This window comes from Aulonocara sp. 'chitande type north' Nkhata Bay, linkage group LG10 (genome assembly GCF_057382095.1).
Source record: "Aulonocara sp. 'chitande type north' Nkhata Bay isolate Kocher_YH1m ecotype deep benthic linkage group LG10, A_spYH_male_GT1.1, whole genome shotgun sequence".
Classification (NCBI taxonomy): Eukaryota; Metazoa; Chordata; class Actinopteri; order Cichliformes; family Cichlidae; genus Aulonocara; species Aulonocara sp. 'chitande type north' Nkhata Bay.
The window spans coordinates 12,918,279-12,939,068 of NC_141353.1; the positions used below are offsets into that span (position 1 = coordinate 12,918,279).

A 20,790-nucleotide genomic window follows, 5' to 3' on the forward strand; every position below is an offset into this window, starting at 1 on the left:
CTAAGAGACACTTCTCCCGTGCTCTAAAAATCTTTTGCCTCAGGAAAGAATTAAACCTTCAAGACTTTTTTTTTTTTTTTCATTTATGTTGATTTTTTTTTAAGTATCGTGGTGAGAGAAGCATTTCAGCAGGTACAGATAAAGAGAACAAAGGATCTCCAGACATATTTATAGAGTTTTGTGTGCACGTATGTGTGTGCACATCAGGGAATCTCAGCCACCGCTAAGTCCAGTTGGCACACAGGAAGATAGAACCACTGAACTGCACTTCACCTAGGGAGCACAGAGCTTGAGTTTTGCTGCAGGCGATGAGCTTTGCTACAGGGATTTTATGTGTGCCTGTGTGTGTGTGGCTGGAAGCTTTTCTTCACTACATCTGTACCTCCGAGGGTTGGAGGATTTGTATTTATTCCTTCCTGGGAGGATTGCTGAACTTGTATTCTCATTCCTTTCACCATCCCTGCCTCCAAGGCTGCTACCATCTATACTCCCAGGCATGCGTGCGCACCCCAGAGGCTGACGCCTCAAAGGCTTCAGATGGATGGATTTCGCATTGCTCAGGCTTTTATGTTTGCAACTCAAAGCAGGCTTAAAGAACCTGTGTCAGATGTTGTCTGTGCTGCCATTACTGTCGCTCATTTTGCATCGGATTTCTCTCCTCCTCACCTGTTTTATGCCTCTTAGTCATGAATATTAATGCTCTTATAATGAGACAAAAAGGGTGGGGCTTTTTCTGTGAGCTTATGTCACTACATGTATAATTTAGTGGCCTAAATGTACAATAAATAATGCATTCTTTGTAGCTGATGTCTTACATTTGGGTGTTCTTGTTCATTTTAAGTTGCTCTCATTAGATCTTATAACAATCTCTGTTGAGCGACGGTTCACAGTGGACATTGATGGAGTCCTTTACTCCTCTCTCAGATTCTCAAGACTTCTATTGTCCTGTGCACTTACTCCACCTACACAGAGAAGGGAAACTCTTTTGAGGATCCGAGTGTTCAATGTTGTACCAAGAAGTCCTGGAAGTCTTCTCGGGTGATTCGAGCTCTACTCGCATCTTGACATGTGTAGATTCTACAGTGTCTCTCAAATGATTCACATAATGACCAACATCTTAAGATATGGTAGGTCAGGAAATCTCAGTGCCTTGCAACCAGCACCATATGGCAAATTTGACATGAAATTGACGACACCGCTACTGTCGTTAGCTGCTGTTTTCAACGGGTCGTGCACATCTTGATTTTTATAACCTGGCAGGTTGTGCCAACGGTGCGTTTGCCGAGTGCACAATCGTGCCGTGCACAATCGTGCCGTGCACCTATCGTTCAGGCGAATAACGTAATGGATGTGGTTGTGCAATGATATTACCAGCACCACATGAAGCAACCAACACAACTCCGCTAGCAGTTAAATATCTGGAACTCTGTCGGCTTATAAAAACTAAAGAAGCATCTTGTTTGCTTCTTTGCTTGCAGTAAGTCCATATTCTATTTTTTTTCCTCCTTGGTTTTCTATCAATATCTGATGGTTTAAAAAAAAAAATTGTTTTTCCTCATGATTTTAGCAATTATTTTTTCAAGATGTGATCTTGTAAAAAGACATTAAATCAGACCTTTACGTGTTTCACTTTTTCAGAAGGGCTTCTTGTTTCGTAATCCTTATTTTTTATTCTCCAATACTTCCTTGCACTAAGAGTAGCTCTTAGTGATGAAATACCAAGAAAAGTCTTAAAATTACCACTTTTTCTAAGAATTTCACCTTAAGGTTGGGGTTATCGAAATGGTTATTCCCAAGGCATATTAGCCCTTAAATCTGGTTGGAGTGGTGACTTTGACCTTTGGGTTTCTTTAGGGGAGGAGAAAAGGTGGAGCCACTGGAGTGCATCAAAAGAAGATGCCCCCCCTCTGAGTAAAGAGGAAGAATGAATGCAGTTGGCATTTGGGTTTTTCTTTCCTGATAATTCATCTTTTCAATCTTTAGTGAATAATGTCATCAGTATATAAATATAAAATAAAAACAAGTTGAATTGACAAAGCAGTAATACTTAAGTGTGGATTCACAACATCAACTCACATTATGCATATTGCTCCTTTTCTTCTGTTAAAGCCAAGCCAGTCTCACAGCTGATTTCAGATTTTCTTATTTCATAAAGCTACAAAGAATGTTTCAGATCCATGTGTAATGTCATTAGAGACCTAATTAGGCGTAACAGCTTCCCAACACCAAGTACATAGAAAAAAAGAAAAGAAACAGATAGTTTTTCATCCTTTATAAAGGCACCTTGTAAATTAGCACATAATTCAGTTCAGTGTTATATCTGCTTTCGTGACTAGAGACAAGGTACTTTTTTCATCTCTCGCCTCCCGGGGCACGATGACAGGTCCTGTATGATGACTGGCCTCCTTTCTACTGAGCGGCTTTGATCATTTTGTCATGTCAAATCAATCAAAACTTCAAGGGTGGCAGGATGTACAAATGATGGCTTTGTTTGTTGCAGTGAAGACACGATGCCCAGAAAGGCAGGAATTTAGCTAACAGGCCAGCTAACTGTAAGACTTTAAAGCAGATTTTATTTATTTATATATTTATTACAAATATTTTCAGACAGCAAAAGCAGAAAAAAAAAGGCATAGGGGAGAATATTAAATGTGCTGCACAGCGTGACAAAACTAACACAGAATCTCAGATAGCGGTTCTGCAGATTACGAGTCTGGAATTAATCTAAAGGGAATTTCACCACTTTGATGATCAAACTGGTGGTTGGTTAGGGAATAGACGCAAGTACAATTGGTCCAGTTTCTCATTAGATGACTTTGAAAAACTGAAACTTCACAAATATTTAAATTTCTAACATATTTCATGACTTTTTATCAATGCATTTATCATAAAGAAAATTCATTAGATTTCTTCACCTATTTGCAGCTTTTGTGAAATCTTTCATGGCTCTTTTATGGAACAAAATATATTATTGATTTACATATGGTAAGATGGTAAATATATTAGAGGGTTACCTGCACAAACAAAGCCTGGAATATCCATTAGTAACCAACTAGTAGCCACAAAGGAATGTAATGTGCATGTGGACACTTGTTGCAGCCAATAGCCCAAATTGTAATACACTGAAACAGCCACGTTATTAAGAAAAAAGAGGAAATATTGGCTATAAAGGCTTTAAAGACAAAAACAACTTTCTCTACCTGAAAGTTGTTGTAAAGTTAACTTGGGCGTCTTTGAAGTAAAACTCTTAGTCTCCCACAACATTTTGATGAGATGTGATGCAGGAAAATGCTCCATTTTGTTGATGTTGGACCTCCGCCTTTGATACTGTGAACCATCATGTTCTGCTAGATAGGCTAAGACACTGGCTGGGTATATCAGGGTCTGCTTTGGAGTGGTTTGAATCTTATTTGCATGAACGATCCTTTTCTGTGGCTACCTCTGAGTACAGTTTCTCTTCTACTTTTCTTGCCTATGGTGTGCCACAAGGTTCCGTTTTGGGGCCTTTATTGTTTTTGTTGTATTTACTTCCTCTTCAGCACTTATTGAGCACTTTTAAGGACATTTCTTATCACTGCTATGCACTTTTGAATTATAAATTGTCCTTCATGCATTTGTTTCATCTCGTCTGGATTATTGTAATTCTTTGTTTGCTTGTTTATATAAAGCCTCTTTGGAGCATCTGTAAGTTGTTCAGAACGCTGCTGCAAAGCTTCTGACCAAGTCCTCCAAGTACTCCCATGTCACACCCCTGCTGATTCAGCTGCACTGGCTCCCTAATAAATTCAGAATCCACTTCAAGGTTTTGACCTTGACATTCGAGGCTCTGCGTGGACAAGCACCAACATATATCAGGGAACCTTTACATCCATACATTCCCAGCAGGTCCCTGAGGTCATGTGATTAGGGCTTGCTGGTTGTCCAACACACGAGGCTGAAAACTAAAGGCAACAGAGCTTTTGTAACTGTGGCCCCTAGACTGTGGAACTCTCTCCCTTTGAGCCTGAGATATGTGGATTCGGTGGTCTCTTTTAAAAACAGCTAAAAACGTATCTTTTTAAACTTGCCTTTGGTTGATTTTTGTTTTTATGTTTTAGCTTCTGTGAAGCACTTTGTTTTGGGTTTTTTTTTTCTTGAAAGGTGCTATATATGTTTTTATTATTATTTTTTTTACTTTTAACTGCATTTCCTGCATTACTTGATTGTCAACCAAAGAGGCTGCTGTCTGATGAGCCAATTCAGGCACTACATACACAAATCACTGCTGTCAGTCAGTTTGTGACAGCTTAGCAAATTGGGGTATTTGTTGGTCCAGTTCGTGCAGAACTTGATCATGTAGTTGTGTAAGAAGCAGAATTTGAAAGAAGAATTTACTGCATATACAAAGAACTAACCTGATGGTAGCAAAGTTATTCTGTGAGCCTCGGCTTTTGCCAATAAATGAACCAACAACATTTTTATAAATATAGTCATTTATTTGATTGGTGTGAAAACTTGATTTCTGTTGTTCTGACAGTTAACAGTGTGAAATGTGGTCTGTAACTGTAGAGTTAACTGAGAAACCATTCTGATCTCAGAACCTGAAGCGAGTAGCAGAAGTGTGGATGGACGAGTACGCCGAGTACATCTACCAGCGCAGGCCTGAGTACCGCCACCTGTCAGCAGGAGACATGACTGTGCAGAAGGAGCTGAGGAACCGGCTCAACTGCAAGAACTTCAAGTGGTTCATGAGTGAGGTGGCCTGGGATCTGCCCAAGCACTACCCACCTGTGGAGCCTCCTGCTGCTGCATGGGGAGAGGTACAGTTGCTCTTATCCTCTAATTAAAGGCAGCCTAATTGAAAGATGGAACTAGAGCTACCAAGAAATGTGTGTTAGAAAGTCATGACAGTGAGTACTTTGAATATGTAATGTGAAGCTATTTTTTTCTCAGCTTCATGTAGTTTAGTTTTAAAATGCCACTTTGTGTGCCAGAGGTTCAGTCTAAAGATAGTTGGTCTTGTTACTGGTGTCTTAAGCAAATTCTTCCTTTTCTCCTTTGGTATGGCAGGCCAAAAGATAAGAGTAATTACCAGCGGTTTCCTCTAAAATAACTCAAGAAGCTGTCAGAAATTCTCTCCATTTGGCTCTAATATTCCTATCTGTCTGTCATACCAGACTGCTGTCTGGAGCTGTGGACCGGTTACACTCAGTGCATGAATTTAATTAGAGCTTAATTGCAGTGTTCTTGCCTCCTGAAATAACCCAAACTAATGGTGTAATACTACTTGAAGCTGCCTGATGATTTTTTTTTTTTGCATTATATTCTTTGTGATTTTGGTAGTTAAGAAAACCTCTGATCTCTGTTGAAGATGTACAACTCTTATTGCCTGAATAACGTCTTTCTGCCGTCTTTCATGCTTATGTGACTCTGCTCTTATGTGTGTTTTTTTGGTGAAGATCCGTAACGTGGGTAGCAGCATGTGTATGGAGAGTAAACATTTTGTGTCGGGGAGTCCTATCCGCCTGGAGAGTTGTGTGAAGGGACAAGGCGATGTGAGCTGGAGACATGGACAGGTACGAAAAAGTCACTGAAGTCAGTTATTAATCAGTGTAGCTTGAATGGAGCCTGATTAAGGTCATGTTATTAGTTCACCTTTAACGTCTAATTATTACTCATTTAACCCAAGTTCTTCTGTATACAGGGAGAGTGGTGAGAAAGAAGTCAACCTGTGTGCTCACAGTGAGCACGCCTAACACGGTCCCATTGATACAATCACTGTAGGCGGCAATAAAGAAAACCTGCAAATCCAGAGAATTAATGCGCTGACATTGTCCAGATCATAACAAAATGTGCATCTTCATTAAATTAAAATCTCAAAATAGAATCCAGACATATCCTGAGGGGAAGCGTAAGCTGCAGCGTAACTGTATTAGGCAAACTCGGCACAGCATAATCGCTGCCTGTGCTGCTCGCATTGGTAACCTGGAGTGTGTCTGCCATGTTGTCAGATCTTTCTACTGACCAAGCTGAACTTGCAGTACAAAGCTCAAAAAATGTGGCCTTTGCGTACAGATTTATAGGCGTCAACATGGTTTGACTTTTTAAAGACAAGCCCAAGTGGCCGGTGGAGAAACTGCAGGTTTTGCCAATCCGTGAGTCCCAGAGGATGTTATGATTCCAAGGATTTTGCAACAGAAACGGCCTTTTTGTTTTTTGTTGTTTTTCTTTATATTTTTCAAATTTCCCACGTGTGGGACTAATAAAGGTTATCTTATCTTATCTTATCTTTTTCTATTTCCATGGGAGTTTTGGTTCATCCATCATAATGTTTTTTTTTTTCTTTCGTGTTTTTGTTCAGGTTTTTTTGTTTTGTTTTGTTTTGATCAAAGACTTGCGTTCTACTTTATTTTACTTTTTTTTCTTGTGGACCTGCCCTTAAATATTTGAAACCCTTGCACACACAGTTCCCTTTTTATTTTTAAAGCCTGTTTTTGAAACTTTTAACTGCCTCCTTTTTCATACATTAATTCAACATTAGGCATGCAGAAACCATACTTTGATCTTCTTTTGATACCCGGGCCAAAAGTCGTTATTTTAGAAGTTTTTAATAGTTTAATTTTCCCCATATAATTTTAATAGTTGATGTAATTGCACCCTTGATTTCATCAGGATCCTGGCACGCTTTATTAAAAGAAGTTGCTCTTTAATTTTGTCAGTGATGTGTTTCACTCTCCGCCCCGTACTTACTCAGAAGATTCATTATACTGTGGTCAGATTTCCCAGCATTCCCTGCATTGGGAGTTTTCTGTTAGCTTCGATAGTGTGGGCCAGTCCTTACATTGCTGAAGGTGGCAGGTGTACAGGTAGGAGTGATTTATTATAACGGCTATTTTCTTGCTGTGTCATCAGGCTGTCCAGGATGTAATAAGCATTATAGCGATCACCTATACTCCACAATGTAGATTTAAAAAGAAATCTAAAGGAAAGCGTAGTCTGGTGGTCCACAAATGTGCCTTTCAACTACAAAGTTGAGCGATTTTAGGTTTTTCCTAAGGGCACATTTATGAAATCGCTTAAGTAATTGGATTTTGTCAGCTAACGAGACATAAATGTCAAAAAAAATAGTGCCCGCATAGATGGAAAAGCTTCTTCATTATCTCTGCATTGTTCTAAAAGGACTCTGCACTCACACGTCACAGCGTAGATCTTAAAGCACAGCTCATAATACAAACTTAATGGATTGAATGTCCCCTTTTGTTTCCACAGCCAAAATACTGCGCCTCAGAGCTCTGACAGTTTAATTGCTTTAATCTGAAGATGCATTGTAGTTTAATTTGTGTCACAGTCTCAATCTGTATTCAGAGCCAGCACGAAATGCATTCGCTGCAGCTCACAGGTGGCCTCTCTGGCAGCTGTCCTTGTCGGGGCTTTTCGATCCTGTACAGGAGTGGAGCAAATCATTCAGACAGTGTTTGGGAGCCAGAGGGGCGACAGTCACCTGGACACAGATGGAGATTAAAAGTTTCATTTTGTATGTTTGGTTTTAAGTAAGAGCGAATTAGACTTTTTTTTTTTTTTTTTTTTTTGGTCTGGATATGTCTGGAATCCAGAAATACTTCTACATTTACCAAATCAAAATGAGTCATTTGCTGGTTTTAATGAAACTAAATGCAAAAATCTAATATGAGTTGTTAGCTGAGACGTTTCAATTCATTGAACATATCAAGATTTATCATAATCGTTGATTTCACGGCTAAGGCAGCTTTGATATCAGCAGATTATGATATCAATCATTCTGATGAACTCATCGACATGTAGACAAATGGATAAGGATCATAAGAAGCTGCGTTAATCCATCACTGTCACAGAAAACAAACTAAGGGTCAAGAAAAAGAACAATTGATACAGCACACGTTGGTCTTTGTTTTTTAGGTTTAGAACCATGAATAAAAACTGTATGTAATTATGGATATACTCTGTATTCATAGATATAAGATAAATACAAAATTATTGAATCAAAAATAAAGCAGTTTTTACCAGAAGTCCCAACCGATTCTTATTCTTCACCGTCAGGTTGCCAAACCAGGCAGCGATACAAAAGAACATCACAGATTCAATAAAACTTCTATAAAACAAAGACAACATCTCAGATGAGACATTAAAAGATCTCGTTTTCCTTAAAAAGAAAAGTCTTTGTTGAACTTTTTTTTTAGTAGTGGCATCAGCATGAGATTGAAAACACAGTTTATGGTCAAGTACCACACCTAGATATTTATAACTCTCAACTATCCCAGCTTTAATGATAATATGTGATGAGCTATCAGAGGACTTCCTAAAATCAATAATCATAGTTTTTTCCCCTCCTTTAGTTTAGTTTTAGACACATTAAGTGAAAAGAAGGACTCATCACACCAATTTACAAAATCATCTACAACCTGTCCATGGCCTGACTCGTCCCCCACTAGAAGACTGACGATCACTGTGTCGTCAGCAAACTTCAGGATGTATCTGTTCGTGAAATTACTGCGACACTCATTTGTGTACAGAATGAACAGAAATGAGTGTCGGCTATCAAATAAAACACAGTAAAATTCAGCAGTATTTTAAAAATTATTACTAATTTTCCCAATGACCTAAAGGCTACTCTAATAATAAAGTAGTAAAGTGTTGTTCTCATTTCAAGTAAAATAAGGCTTCTCCTTAAAAATAATAAGAGCTTGTCTTCAAATAGTGTTTAATTTAAAATAATGAACAGGTTTAGTTGGGGTTTCCCCTTTTCTTCATTGTTCTGAACTAAATTTTCTTTAAGCCTCCTTTCCCCGCCACCTGTTTCTCCTCTTCAGACTTCTGCAGCTCGTCCTCTGTTTCCTGTTTTCACGTGTGCTCTGAATAAAAGATTTGATTGACTGCTTAGAGAGTTACAAAGCCCGCAGTTGGGTCTGTGTTTCCTTTGTACATATACGTGACTATAGTAAAGACAAAGGAAAAGGCTGCACACATTAAAATAACCTTTGCAGAGAAAGATGGAAACAGTCTGTCAAAATCTAGTAATATGTCTGCGTCTGTGAAGAATGACGGGGAATCATAATAACAAAAGGTACACTATTGCTCATCTGTCAAAAACATGATACCTTGCTTAAGCACCTTCTATGACACCAGCAGTCCAGAGAGGAGGGTTTTGTAGCGATTTGATTATATTGTGGTCATAGACTGAACCTGACTCTTCTTTTACAAAACTGTGGTCTTCTTTCAGACCACATGCACTAAAATGCACCCAGTGTAGTGTATTATATTAGGACATTTTTCTGCATGCAGACATGTTTATGGGCTGGTTGACATGAGGACAAAGGATAAACATTTTCAGTAAACGGTTAAAAAAATATCTGCTGTGTACATAACTCTTTCATTTGGTTAGTAAATATATATATATATATATATATACACAAAATGCAGTGCGAGTTGAAAAAATCTGCCTATTTAAAAGCTGCTCCCTTTTCACAAACGGGCACCACAGCAGGTAACTCCACGTGTTGGATTTGGCAGAGTCTTACACCAGATGCGTTTCCTGACATTTGTGTCTCCGGCTGGAATTGAACCAGCTACCTTTCGGTCATCAGTCAGATGTGTTACCCTCACTGGATATGGGGGAAAAATGGTGACTAAAGTGTAGTGAACTCTCCTGTCAGTGCTGCACTGCTTCCAGTACGGCTGCTATTTTTAGATTGCTCCCTGAAAGTCTGATTCACACTGAATGGACACAGACTGGCATTTGTATCGCACTTTTCTTCTCTTACTGACCATTCAGAGCACTTTGCACTGCAAGCCAATTTCACCCATAGCACTTCACACCTACAGCCAATCAGAGAATCACAAATTAACCTAACATGCATGTTGTTGGGTTTTGGGAGGAAGCCAGAGTAACCAGGAGAGAGGAGAACACAGGTTTCATACAGAAAACTCCAGAAACCGAGGTGTTCAAGTCTCCTCCTGTATAAAACAGGTCAGAAGTTCCCATCAATAATCAAAGGCCACAACTATGATAAACTTTTAGATTTTTATAAAATTCAATTCTGAACTCTACAGAAGCAAAACAGCACAAAGGAGCAAAAGCAGCTTAATAGGAAAGTGAAAGTTTCTTACAGTAGGTTATAAAAACGATTTCTCCCACATTGATATTTTAACCCTGTATCGCTCTTTTCAAAAGTTCTGACCTACAAAACAAACGATTCATTTCAAGTCCCCTGCAAGTCCCTTCACCCTGTGCTGAGAATTTTTCATGTCGCGTAAAGATCATCGCACTTCAAAAAAGGAAAAAATCATTACGTTATATCTCCTGCAGGTGTTTACGTTTGGCTGGAGAGAGGACATTCGGGTGGGCGACCCCATGCACACGAAAAAAGTTTGCTTCGATGCCATTTCCCACAACAGCCCCGTCACCCTGTACGACTGCCACGGCATGAAAGGCAACCAGCTGTGGCGCTACAGAAAGGTATGACAGAGATGAAGCGGAGATCAGAGTCGGAGCCTTCGGCGTGGTTATGTGTAATGTTTGTGTGGTGAGCTCTTTCTCTGAGCCTTTTTGTTTTCCTCTTACAGTACAAAACAGCAAAATTGCAAATGTAATTGCTTCAGAATGAATGACTTCAAGAATGCTTAATCAGTTCCCAAAGCTTTGCACTTTTTAACCGAATCTACGGGGCTCATTATGTTGTTGTGCTTTTATGCTCGGCTATTACAAAGGGCCACGTTTCTATTTTTGTAACCATTGTGGGATTTATTAATGTAGCCACAAAGAAACATGCTGGCAGCAGTAAACAACACAAGTTGAAAGCGTTACTTGCAAACATTGGTTTAAAGTGGACCTGTTATACCCATTCCCAGCTCTGTATATTCATTATTTGATTCTATTAGAATATCTTTGCATGAGTCACTGTTTAACATGAGCTGAGTTTTAGTGCAGTCTTTATCCTCCACCACAAACAAGCCATTATAGTTCCTGTCCTCCACCCTTAACCCAAGATTATTCTCATTGGCCGTCCCTCACAAACAGAAGGTTTGAACAGTCGAGATATCCCCTCTCGCTGACATAAAACAGACGAGACATGAAAATGTTGAGCATTTAGAGCAATAGCTGTCAGGGAGTCATTGTTTCAAACACTGTCCATGTTTCAAATGAGCTTCCAAAGAGTTTCTCTTTGACGCAGCCCGTCATCTCCCTTGTTTCTCCCTCCAGGATAAGAGTCTGTATCACCCCGTCAGCAACAGCTGTATCGACAGCAGCCTGAACGAGCGGCGTGTCTTCATGAACACGTGTGACCCGTCCTCGCCCACTCAGCAGTGGCTATTTGAGAAAACCAACGCCACCGTGCTGGAGCACTTCAATCAGGGCGCCAAGTGAAGTCCTGCAGCATCCACGAGGAAGGACTCACGCAGAAGTGGAGCTGCTGCTGCTATTGCGAACTGGGGTATTTCCCATTTACCTCGCAATGAGGTGACAGCTGTTTCTCTTTGGGGTGCTGGGAGTGAGGCAGGACGGCACGCAGAGGGGGTTAGTTAAACGCATTAGTGTGAGGGAAGGTTGGGTTTGAGTTTGATTGATGGGATTTGTGTAAAAGTTACTCTGTGAGAGATGGGTGTGTTCTGTCGGGGTGCTGCTGTGGCAGTAGGTCTGTCTCACTTCCTGATTTTTATTTAATTTTTTTATCGTCTGCCATTCCTCTTTATTTCTTTTGCCCATTTCAAATCTCCCTCTCTTCCCCTGTACTGTTTCCTCTCTGGGGGTTTGTTGTTTGCAGTTCTCTCTCCCTCTCTTTCTGTCCATCTACCTTTTATCCTCCAATCTCTCCTCCCTCGTTTCTCTCCCGGTCTGCCACTGCCTGCATGTCCGTCTCTATCTGCCTGCATGACTGCACCTTTGCCCACCTTTTTCATTCTCCCTCTCAAATATCCTTATGTCTCTCCAGCTCTGACAACCTCCCTGGGGGTAGATGAAGGGGGGGAGGGGCTCTTGCTGAGCCAAAGTCGTACTGACACCTGGGTGAAGCCAGGCAGAACCACTCTGAAAATCACCTGGTGAAGTGATTCTCCTTTACAACCTTCTGTTCCCTCCCTCATCCTTCCCCTCATGTGTGTAACTCCTGGTCTGCGGGCAGAGCTGCATTGAATGTAGTGGGTGAAAGTTGACAAAGACGGTCCAAGGAGATGAGACCTTTTGCACGTGCCTCACTTATTTGTTCCTTATTCTCTGCTTTCCTGTCTGTATTTATTGATTAGTCCTTCACAGATTTGTCACTGTGCCACGTTCTTCTTATATTCCTCAGAGGCGAGCGCTATCCGATGCCAGGGTATGTGCAGGCTGACTCCTGCTGGGTAATGGTGCAGTCAGACTAGATTTTGCTTTCTTCATAGAGGTCCTGCATCTCTTAAAATAGCCAATAAGAATGCAGGCTGTCTGAGGCCTACGCAGAGATAAAAGCGACAATGGCAAACAGAAGATCCAAGGTAAGGTCATCGCACTGCAACAAGGCTCCAACAAGTGCTTCCTGTGAGATCTCACCCTGGAGTGGGTCCATTTATTTGAGAATGCTTTGAGAAAAGCTCCTCAAAGCAGTGACCACTAAATCAGGAGGTATTTGTTCAGAATTTAGTTTTAAGGTTGCGTGGTTACTGCGGTTTGTTAGCTAAATAGCCGTGCTACTTCGCATCACTACGACGACTCCTCATTATTCATACTACATCTCATAGGATTTGCAGTATACAAGCAAGTGTGCTTTTTTGGCACTACGCACACAGCAAGATGTTTAAAGTTTGGGGCTCATTTGCCTGCTACATTCAACAGTGTGTACTTTGTTGGGGCTGTACCAAAAGCAAATGGAGAAAACAATATGCAATTATTATAATAATAATAATTATAATATGCACTGTAAGTTTTCCCAAGCCAAACTTCTGTCTGACTGCACCACGAGAGCTTCTTTGTCATTATTGTGGTGACAGTGGGAGTGGGAGTAGCTGTCACACCTCTTTGAGTTTCTCCTTTGCTTTCTGTGCGCTATTTGCCGCTTTCCACTCAGTCACTAAAGCAACCCGGTCACAGACGGCCAAGCAAGGGGTCTCGTCAAGGTGCGGAGCAGCAGGCAGCACCACAAATAGACCCCTGCGCGCCCGGATGGCTGGCCGTGTGACTGACAGGCCAGCTGATTCTCAGCAGGGCTGCCTGATTGGCCGGCCGCCATGCTGACACATCACTTTAGAGTACAGTGTGAGCGGGAGTAGAGACCAAAAGGGGAAATTATCCAGGATAGCCTCGCCAAGGTAGCGCTGGGATTGAGACTAACGTGTGTGTGTGTGTGTGTGTGTGTGTGAGTGTGAGAGGGGGGTTTAAAATGCATTAAGCACTTATGGAATGATAAACTTGAATGAAATCTTAGTGCCTTGTTAGAAGAGGACTAGATGTTGCTGTGTGTATTTGCAGAAAATGTGTGTGGCCTGAAATGTCCAGATGAAAATAGGGAACAATTCCTCAATTCAGGAAGTGACTTTGCTTGGATTTTTTTTATGCTGTAAAAGACTCCTCAAGTCTTTGAACTGATCATGAATTGACTTCTGGTGCAGGACCTTGAACGCACCACTGGCTTTGAACACACGTGTAACTGCTGGCTGTGAATAGAGCTAAAAAGACTGTTTTTTGTTGTTTTCCCAGCATATTTGCTCCTGCTGTCAAAAGTAAACCACAACCCTAAGAAGACCTTTTGTTGTATTGAAATCATGATATGATGCTGTGTTGTTTTCCCACTTGTTCAATCCAGAATATTATAATGAGAGAGGAAATTGCTGTCTTTGTTTACCAGTGTCGCCATCCGCCTTTATAAATCCTTTTCTTCATTCTGTTTTTAATCAAATGTGCTTTCATCCTTTCTTTGATCCTGTGGTTTAGCTGATGGTGATTTTGCTTGAATCCCTGTTTGACACTATGTTTTGGGATGTTCTGGTCTGTCGCCTGCGCACATTCTCTAATCCCATTTTGTGAAGCAGAACAATGTTCAGTGTGTGCCATTTTAATCATCAGATCCAGGTATTGGGCTCTGGAAGATATTAACATGCAGTAGTAGACCAAAAGAAATGGTAATATTCACTATATATCACAATATTTCAGTATTTAAGTCAGATATTAGAAAATGTTGGGGAAAAATATATATTGAGCTCCTTGTTGTGTGCAGATTAAAACCTTTTCCAACACAAATGCAAAACGGATTTTATCACAATCAGTGCAAACAATGATTTGTTGTTTCCAATTCTGTCTTATCACATAAATTGTTCACACAAATGCTAACCAAGAACCCATATTTAGATAGCAGAGCTGGTAGATTTGCAATGAGATTATTGAGAGGTGAAGATAAATAACTATCACAAGTGTTTTCTAACCTGTTCGACTGTTAAGTTGTTAAAACCTGATCTACTTTTCAAAAAACCCTTCTTGAGTTACAGTAAATGGTTCATTTACCAGCATGTAACTGTTATTTATTAGCAGCAGGAGCGTACTAAATGTAAACCTTTTTGTTGTACACTGTACACTGTCAAATTGTTAAAAGATGACTTAGAATTATTGTTTCAGACCACCGAGTAAGATTACCAGCAGATGATCCAACAGGAACAATTTGTTATCCACTGTATATCCAGATATGATTTCTTTGAATTTCTTTTCTTTGACATCATACTAGAATTGATAATGGGCTGGGCTGTTGCTGGGATTGTTTGTTTGTTTGTTTTTTCTAAAGAATTGTCAATACGAACACTCTTTGTGGAAGTTTTATAGAAGGTGGGTACATAAGGCAACATTTTTGGTTCAAATGAGACTGTCGAAGTACTAAAAGTTACTTTATAGTTCTCTCTGAGAAAGTGTACTATTCTTTAATATTTCATCTTGTTTTTCTTCTCTCACATTTATCCTGCAGAACAGTTTATTGCATCTGTTTTTCCTTGAGTCTGCCAAGCCCAACTGTCACATAAATCTTGGATAAAAAGAAGAAGATTATCATCATTACAGACTTTTGGCTGTGTTGTATAGAATTAGTAAGAAAAGTGTTTTAGGTAGCTGATGTGTTAGCTTGTGCTTTTTCAAAGATGTTTTAGGCATGAAGAGCTGTAGCAGGGCCAGAAAATCCCTTATTCCAATAAAACATCAGGGGCAGCAGGATCAAATGCAGTAGGACGAGCTGATTTTAGAGAAAATGTAGAACTTAGCTGTCAAATAGAACGCCATGATTAGTCAACTGGAAGGCCAGTGTTTAAACAGGTATCTGACAGTTTATTGACAGTAAATCATGATATAATTTGACCTGGAACGTGCTAAAATGCTTTATAGAATAGCCAAAGTCCTATTTTTAAGTAACAAAATATAAAATACAAAATTACAGCAAAAGACTTATTTAGATGTCCTAATCTTCCCTGCAGAGTAATCTTCATGTTCCCCTTGCCTCAGCTGCGCAGAAAAGAAGCAGAGGTCATTGCTGGTATTTAGAGTTTAGTCTTTTGGGTCTCACAACCAGAATCGTCATTAACATGACTTTTTTTTTTTTCCCTTCAGGAAAATGTTTGGTAAAGCCCCAGTCACACAGGCCTGGATCCACCATGATTGAGATGTTGGTGCTATCACTAATAAATCTGAGGTTAAAATAACATTATCAGTATAACAAATTAAGCTATCTCACTACAGTCTAAACTCAGCTCTCTGTCCCTGTTGTTGAAAGAATAATCCCAAGCTTGGCATGTTTGCCTCGAGGGCAGGAAGACGAGGAGCACCTTTTGTGAATTTTTTTTTGACAGTTTAGTGAGTCGTCACAAAATGATGGGAACTGCATTCTGCAGATAGGATGATAGCAATGATAATCAGCTGTTCTGCAGGAAAGGATGGGGGAGGAAACGAGATGATGCCAAAATTGCGTTCATGCTCTTCATCTTTACTGTGTTTTGTACAAAGTGCATTAAATTAAAAATGAACTTAAATGGATCTGTGTCTCTGGGGAAATTTCACAGGATGTTGCCAACTGTATCCCTTCAATTATGTTTAATTGAATAAGCTTTTAAAAGTTTGGGTTTTTTTTCAATCAGAGTAATATGTACCTTTCCATTGCACATGTAAAGTTTGTTTTATTACATCAAAGGATAACTTGGGTCGAAGACTTTCAGGCACTGCTTTATTTCAGCTTTTATCCACTGTGGTAAAGTATTTAAGTAAAGAAAAACTTCCTTGCAGACACTAGGGATACGAATTTAGCAAATCGATTTCACTAGCACTTAACATAGATCGGTTCTCATTGGCACCGTTTTTAGAGTCGACACCATCACTAAGAAACATATCAAAGGAAAGGAATTGAACTACTGGGAACTGTTCCCTACAAGACCCGATCCTCAATTCCTGTCCCTAGCTGGCACCCATATAATGGTATAAACCACAGTTCAAGTACACAAACACTTCAAATGTAATACTTTTCCACAGCTGCTGGGATAGAGCAATCGTAAATGTGCTGAAACGTTTTATAACGTTAAGATCCAAATGCATTTTTACGTTTTTTTTTCCCACCTTCACATGTTCAGTCGAAAGTCTGTTGGGCAGAATAATCGTAATTTACAGGAGCAAATGTTTTTAATGTCAGTGGCCAACGTGGCCCATCACACAATGTTGTGTAGGTGTGTGAGCTTTGATGTGTAGGGAAGTGTACATTTTGTATCTCAAAAATATCCAATATTTTTTTTCTACTGACATTGCAACTGTAAAGGTGTATTTAGGTATTTAACAAACTGTACAATTAAACTGGAATTGTATGATATTTTTTTCTGAAAATTGTAAAATAAAAAGGTTTCTATATTTGGATGAACGTCTGTCTGTGCTTCTGGGACTTAATTTTTAAAAAAAAAATTCTCCATAGTTGAATAAAATAGTTATCATCAAATCAGTTATCACACACAAATGAAGTTATCATCAAATCAAGTCCTTTTATATAGTTTTATAATGGGGGGGGGACTTATACTAGAAGCCTCTCGCCTCTAACCACCTCTTTAAGCCGGGAGTGTCACTGCGATCCTGCACCCAGGGCACTTGGGGCTTGGTCCAATCTCTTGGGTTGGGGTGACGATGTCTCCCCCCAGCATCGTCCTGACTCCCCCTTGCTGTAGCATGCATCTTTTTTACCCCCCCTTTCCTAACATCCAATCCATATAGCGTTCTCAGTTTTGCCCTCAGATGAGACGAAGACATTCTCAGTCTGTGTGAGGCAGTGACCAATCAGCGTCAGAGATGACAGAGCACCAGGTGGGCGAAAAGGCTGCTCATTCTAGTTGCGATCGTCTTCCCTAAATAACTTCAGCGTAAACGTCTGGTGCTCACAGCTTTCTAATTTCCTCCCCTTGTCACTTCTTGTTGTAGGTTCTGTATGGCTTTAATAGTTTCTCTGACTGATGGTGCAAAAACACACTTTCCACATGCGCTAATCCCATAATCATTTCCCACAGCAACCCGCTAACTCTGATAGCTTTCAGGTTTCAGTGATTTATCCGTGGCTGGAGTGATATTGCTTTTGCAAGTTGGCCCATTTCTCCCAGAGTCTCCTGGGATGTGTCGTAACTCAAAACTTTTCATGTTGGCTGAGAAGGACTGAGAACGTTCTGGTTTGGTAAGAACACTTATAGTGTCCGTGTTATGGGAGCTTTCATGTAATTGCACAGTCACAACACTCGAGCAGCAACATGCTGATCAAAGGACTGGTTTTAGGTTTCTGAGAGTAAAAAAAGAGAAAAAAAAAGTTTCAGTGATGATGCAATGTATTCAGGGTGTGCAAACCAGACTGATGTTATCTGCATACTAATTGTTTTCATATTCATATTTATTTCCAGTTAATTAGCAAATAATCAACATTCCCTGAGACTCGGGAGCTGTAACTGGGACAGATCAGGCTATTACATTAGCACAGTGTTCCTCTAAAGATATCCATTAAGTTTCTTTATTGGGCTCAGCACCATTATAAAAAGAAAAACACAATCCAATTGTCTCCCATAATTCACTAATACCCCCTCTCTCTGTGCTGCTTGCTCTCTGGGCCAACAGCTCCTTCAGATTACACAACAAAATGGGAAGACGTTTCAATGACAGAGTGTCACGGTTTTGATTCCACGCATCTTCAAAGAGTACAGAGGGTTTGTCACATTGAACTGCACAATTATATGGGGGTGTGGGGAATATGGTTGCCTTTTGTTTTGCAATTTCTTGTCTCACGTCATTTTGTTCCATCCCACGCTGACAAGAAAAGTTTCGGATGGAGGAGGAAGGCTGTCTCACACATGAAGGCTTAAATTGCAACTACCTTTAAATACAGCAATGCAAGGGTGGCCACATCATATTGCATCTGGCATTGCTGTGAAGCAGTGCTGGGTTATCTCATTAATTCATCTAAATGCAGATGACAACATAGTCCAAATACATACTGAGTTGTAATGACAGTGATGCCATGTGGTCTTAAGGCTTAGCCAAGTATGGGTTCGCAAAATAAACTAAATGTCATATCAAATATATAATGTACTTCATTTGATGCCCTGGGAATACAAATGGACAGCCATTTAAGAAATTGCATTAAAACTTTGTAAGTAAATTTGAACCTTTGGTAATGCAAATTCTGTAATATCTGTACAAACTGCATTATGTATGTGTAGCATCCCTCTTCATCCACAGCATTTTGTTCTGTATCACAGGCGTATAACCTGCAGCATCAATTACACCCAGGTTTCATAGTTCTCAAAGCATAGTTTTATGCATATGAACATGGGGCGTCCTTGCTAATGGGAAAGTTACACAGCTGTTGAAAAAGAGACACACCCACGCACATCTACACATCTGCCAATAAATCTGTTATTCCTGTAGGAAAATGGGGGGAAAAAAACATGTTGACAAATTCTTTGGTCATGCCTATCATAACACATTTTTCCCTGCAGCAAAATGTGAAGAAGGCATCATCGCCTCACATAAAATAATATAAGAGATGGGAAGAAACGAAAAAAACAAAAGCAAAACGTACACACGCCACCGCATGAACAAATATAATAAAAAGGAAGAACAAGGGACTAAATAACATTGTGTTTGTTTCCCATGGCGTCGCCCTTCTTCTCTCTCTCAGCTATCAGCCCTTTGCCCCTCAGTCTTATTATCTCGGTCTTGGGTCAGTGAAGGATAATACAACTCCAGCCTGAGAGATAATACATCTCCGGTCAGACCTCACTTCAAAGCAAACTAACAAGCTCCACAGACAGACACACTTAGCTGGTCCATGAAATTCAAAACGATACAGAGCTTGGGCTGAAGCGGCGCCCGTCATCGATTGATTCATTGTTAGTGGGAGCGTCTGTGGGGAGAAAACAGAGGTGCAAATTCACTGTCGGGAGGCAGAAGGAACTTAAATGTGGGATAGGGTTCTTGCCTGTGCTCTCCTTCTCCACAACTCAAACAAAAAGCAAATGAAGAACAATAGTGCAGACTTAACACTTCGCCACAATGTAGTTCTGCTTAACTCCAAACCACTAACATCTGTGTGTGTTCCTAAGAGTAGAGTAACTGATGCTAGCTGTTATGCAGGTGCTGTTTTGGATGTTGAACATCAGAGCAAAGCTTTTTAGTACTCTCCAGCTCTCCGTTTTTGCTTTTCTTCTCAGTTCTCAGACATTTGCTTAAAGCAGCTTCTTTCCTTATATTTTCTTAGTTCGGCCTATAGACTACAGTAAAAACAACAACAGCATACTGTGAAATGTGTCCATTTCTCTGTGCTCTACAAGTCTTTGGTGTTGCTTTGGTGACACCAGCTTAACCCTTCCCTCATGTCTCGATTCTGAACATTATTAGAAACATCTTCAATGAAAAATAAGCTATAAATTTGTAGAAGAATACATCATGTCAGTAGCTGTCGCTGGTAGATGTCTGCTTATATAAGTGCTGCAATGCACGGGGAGTTTGGGCTTGGTGGTAGGGGGTCAGCCACGTCCCATGGATAAACCTCTGGGACCGCTAGATCAACTCTCACTTGTGGTTCCAAGATGTTGCTTGTGCACAGCAGCAGCCACACCTCAGTAAGCTACTATTTTGGTTAAGTTGTCCACATCTTCTGCTTAAGCCCAGTTAAATACAGTAGACAGATGCATGAGTATATAGTGAGACCCATGCATGCGTCTGCCAGGAGGAAGTTTCTCTTTTCAAAGATTACTTAGAAAGGGAATCAAACATAAATAGCACAAAGTTTCTCTTTTCAATCACAACTTCTTACCTTTGCTGGTAAGGAGAGATTGCTAGAGATTTCAGAAAGTCACTGAATCAAAAAGAGGTGTGCAAGTACAACAAAATGTCTTTCTCTGACACCAAACTCGAGGTGATGGAGCTGTAACGGCAAGTTACATTTTTATGTGCGGCCAGACTCGTGGATGAATGAAGGCGATGTATGATCCTGGCAAACATGAACACGGGTGTTTTGCTTTTCTCTGTTTTAAATGAAACTTTATCCTTTGATTTTACATCAAATAGTCTTTATCTAAAACTAAGTGTTATGGTATAAAAACATTTTTTTGGACCGGGTGAGGGCTTTATTGAGACATTACTGACATACTTTGAATTTAACAACTGTTGCGTCAGACAGTTTGGTTAAAAAAAAAAACATAACCAATGCCTCCAGGTGGTTCTTCCGATGAGCGTATGATGTCTTTGATCATTTAAGAATTTAACCATGGTCAACTTTTGTAGCAAAAGTCTTTCAGGAAGGTTTTCTAAGACATACTTCA

The 20,790-nt window shown here is 40.1% G+C and overlaps 1 protein-coding gene across 1 annotated transcript in view; it reads left to right on the forward strand.

Annotated features, from left to right (window-relative positions):
• Nucleotides 1-16,860, forward strand: part of LOC147320357 (polypeptide N-acetylgalactosaminyltransferase 10-like) — a 124,161-nt gene extending 107,301 nt beyond the window's left edge. Inside the window, exons 9-12 of the mRNA XM_086308265.1 lie at nucleotides 4,578-4,799; nucleotides 5,439-5,555; nucleotides 10,322-10,471; nucleotides 11,216-16,860. Of these exons, the coding sequence (XP_086164391.1) occupies nucleotides 4,578-4,799; nucleotides 5,439-5,555; nucleotides 10,322-10,471; nucleotides 11,216-11,380 (654 nt within the window). The 3' untranslated portion in view covers nucleotides 11,381-16,860. The remainder of the gene's footprint in view (nucleotides 1-4,577; nucleotides 4,800-5,438; nucleotides 5,556-10,321; nucleotides 10,472-11,215) is intronic.
• Nucleotides 16,861-20,790: the final 3,930 nt, after the last annotated feature.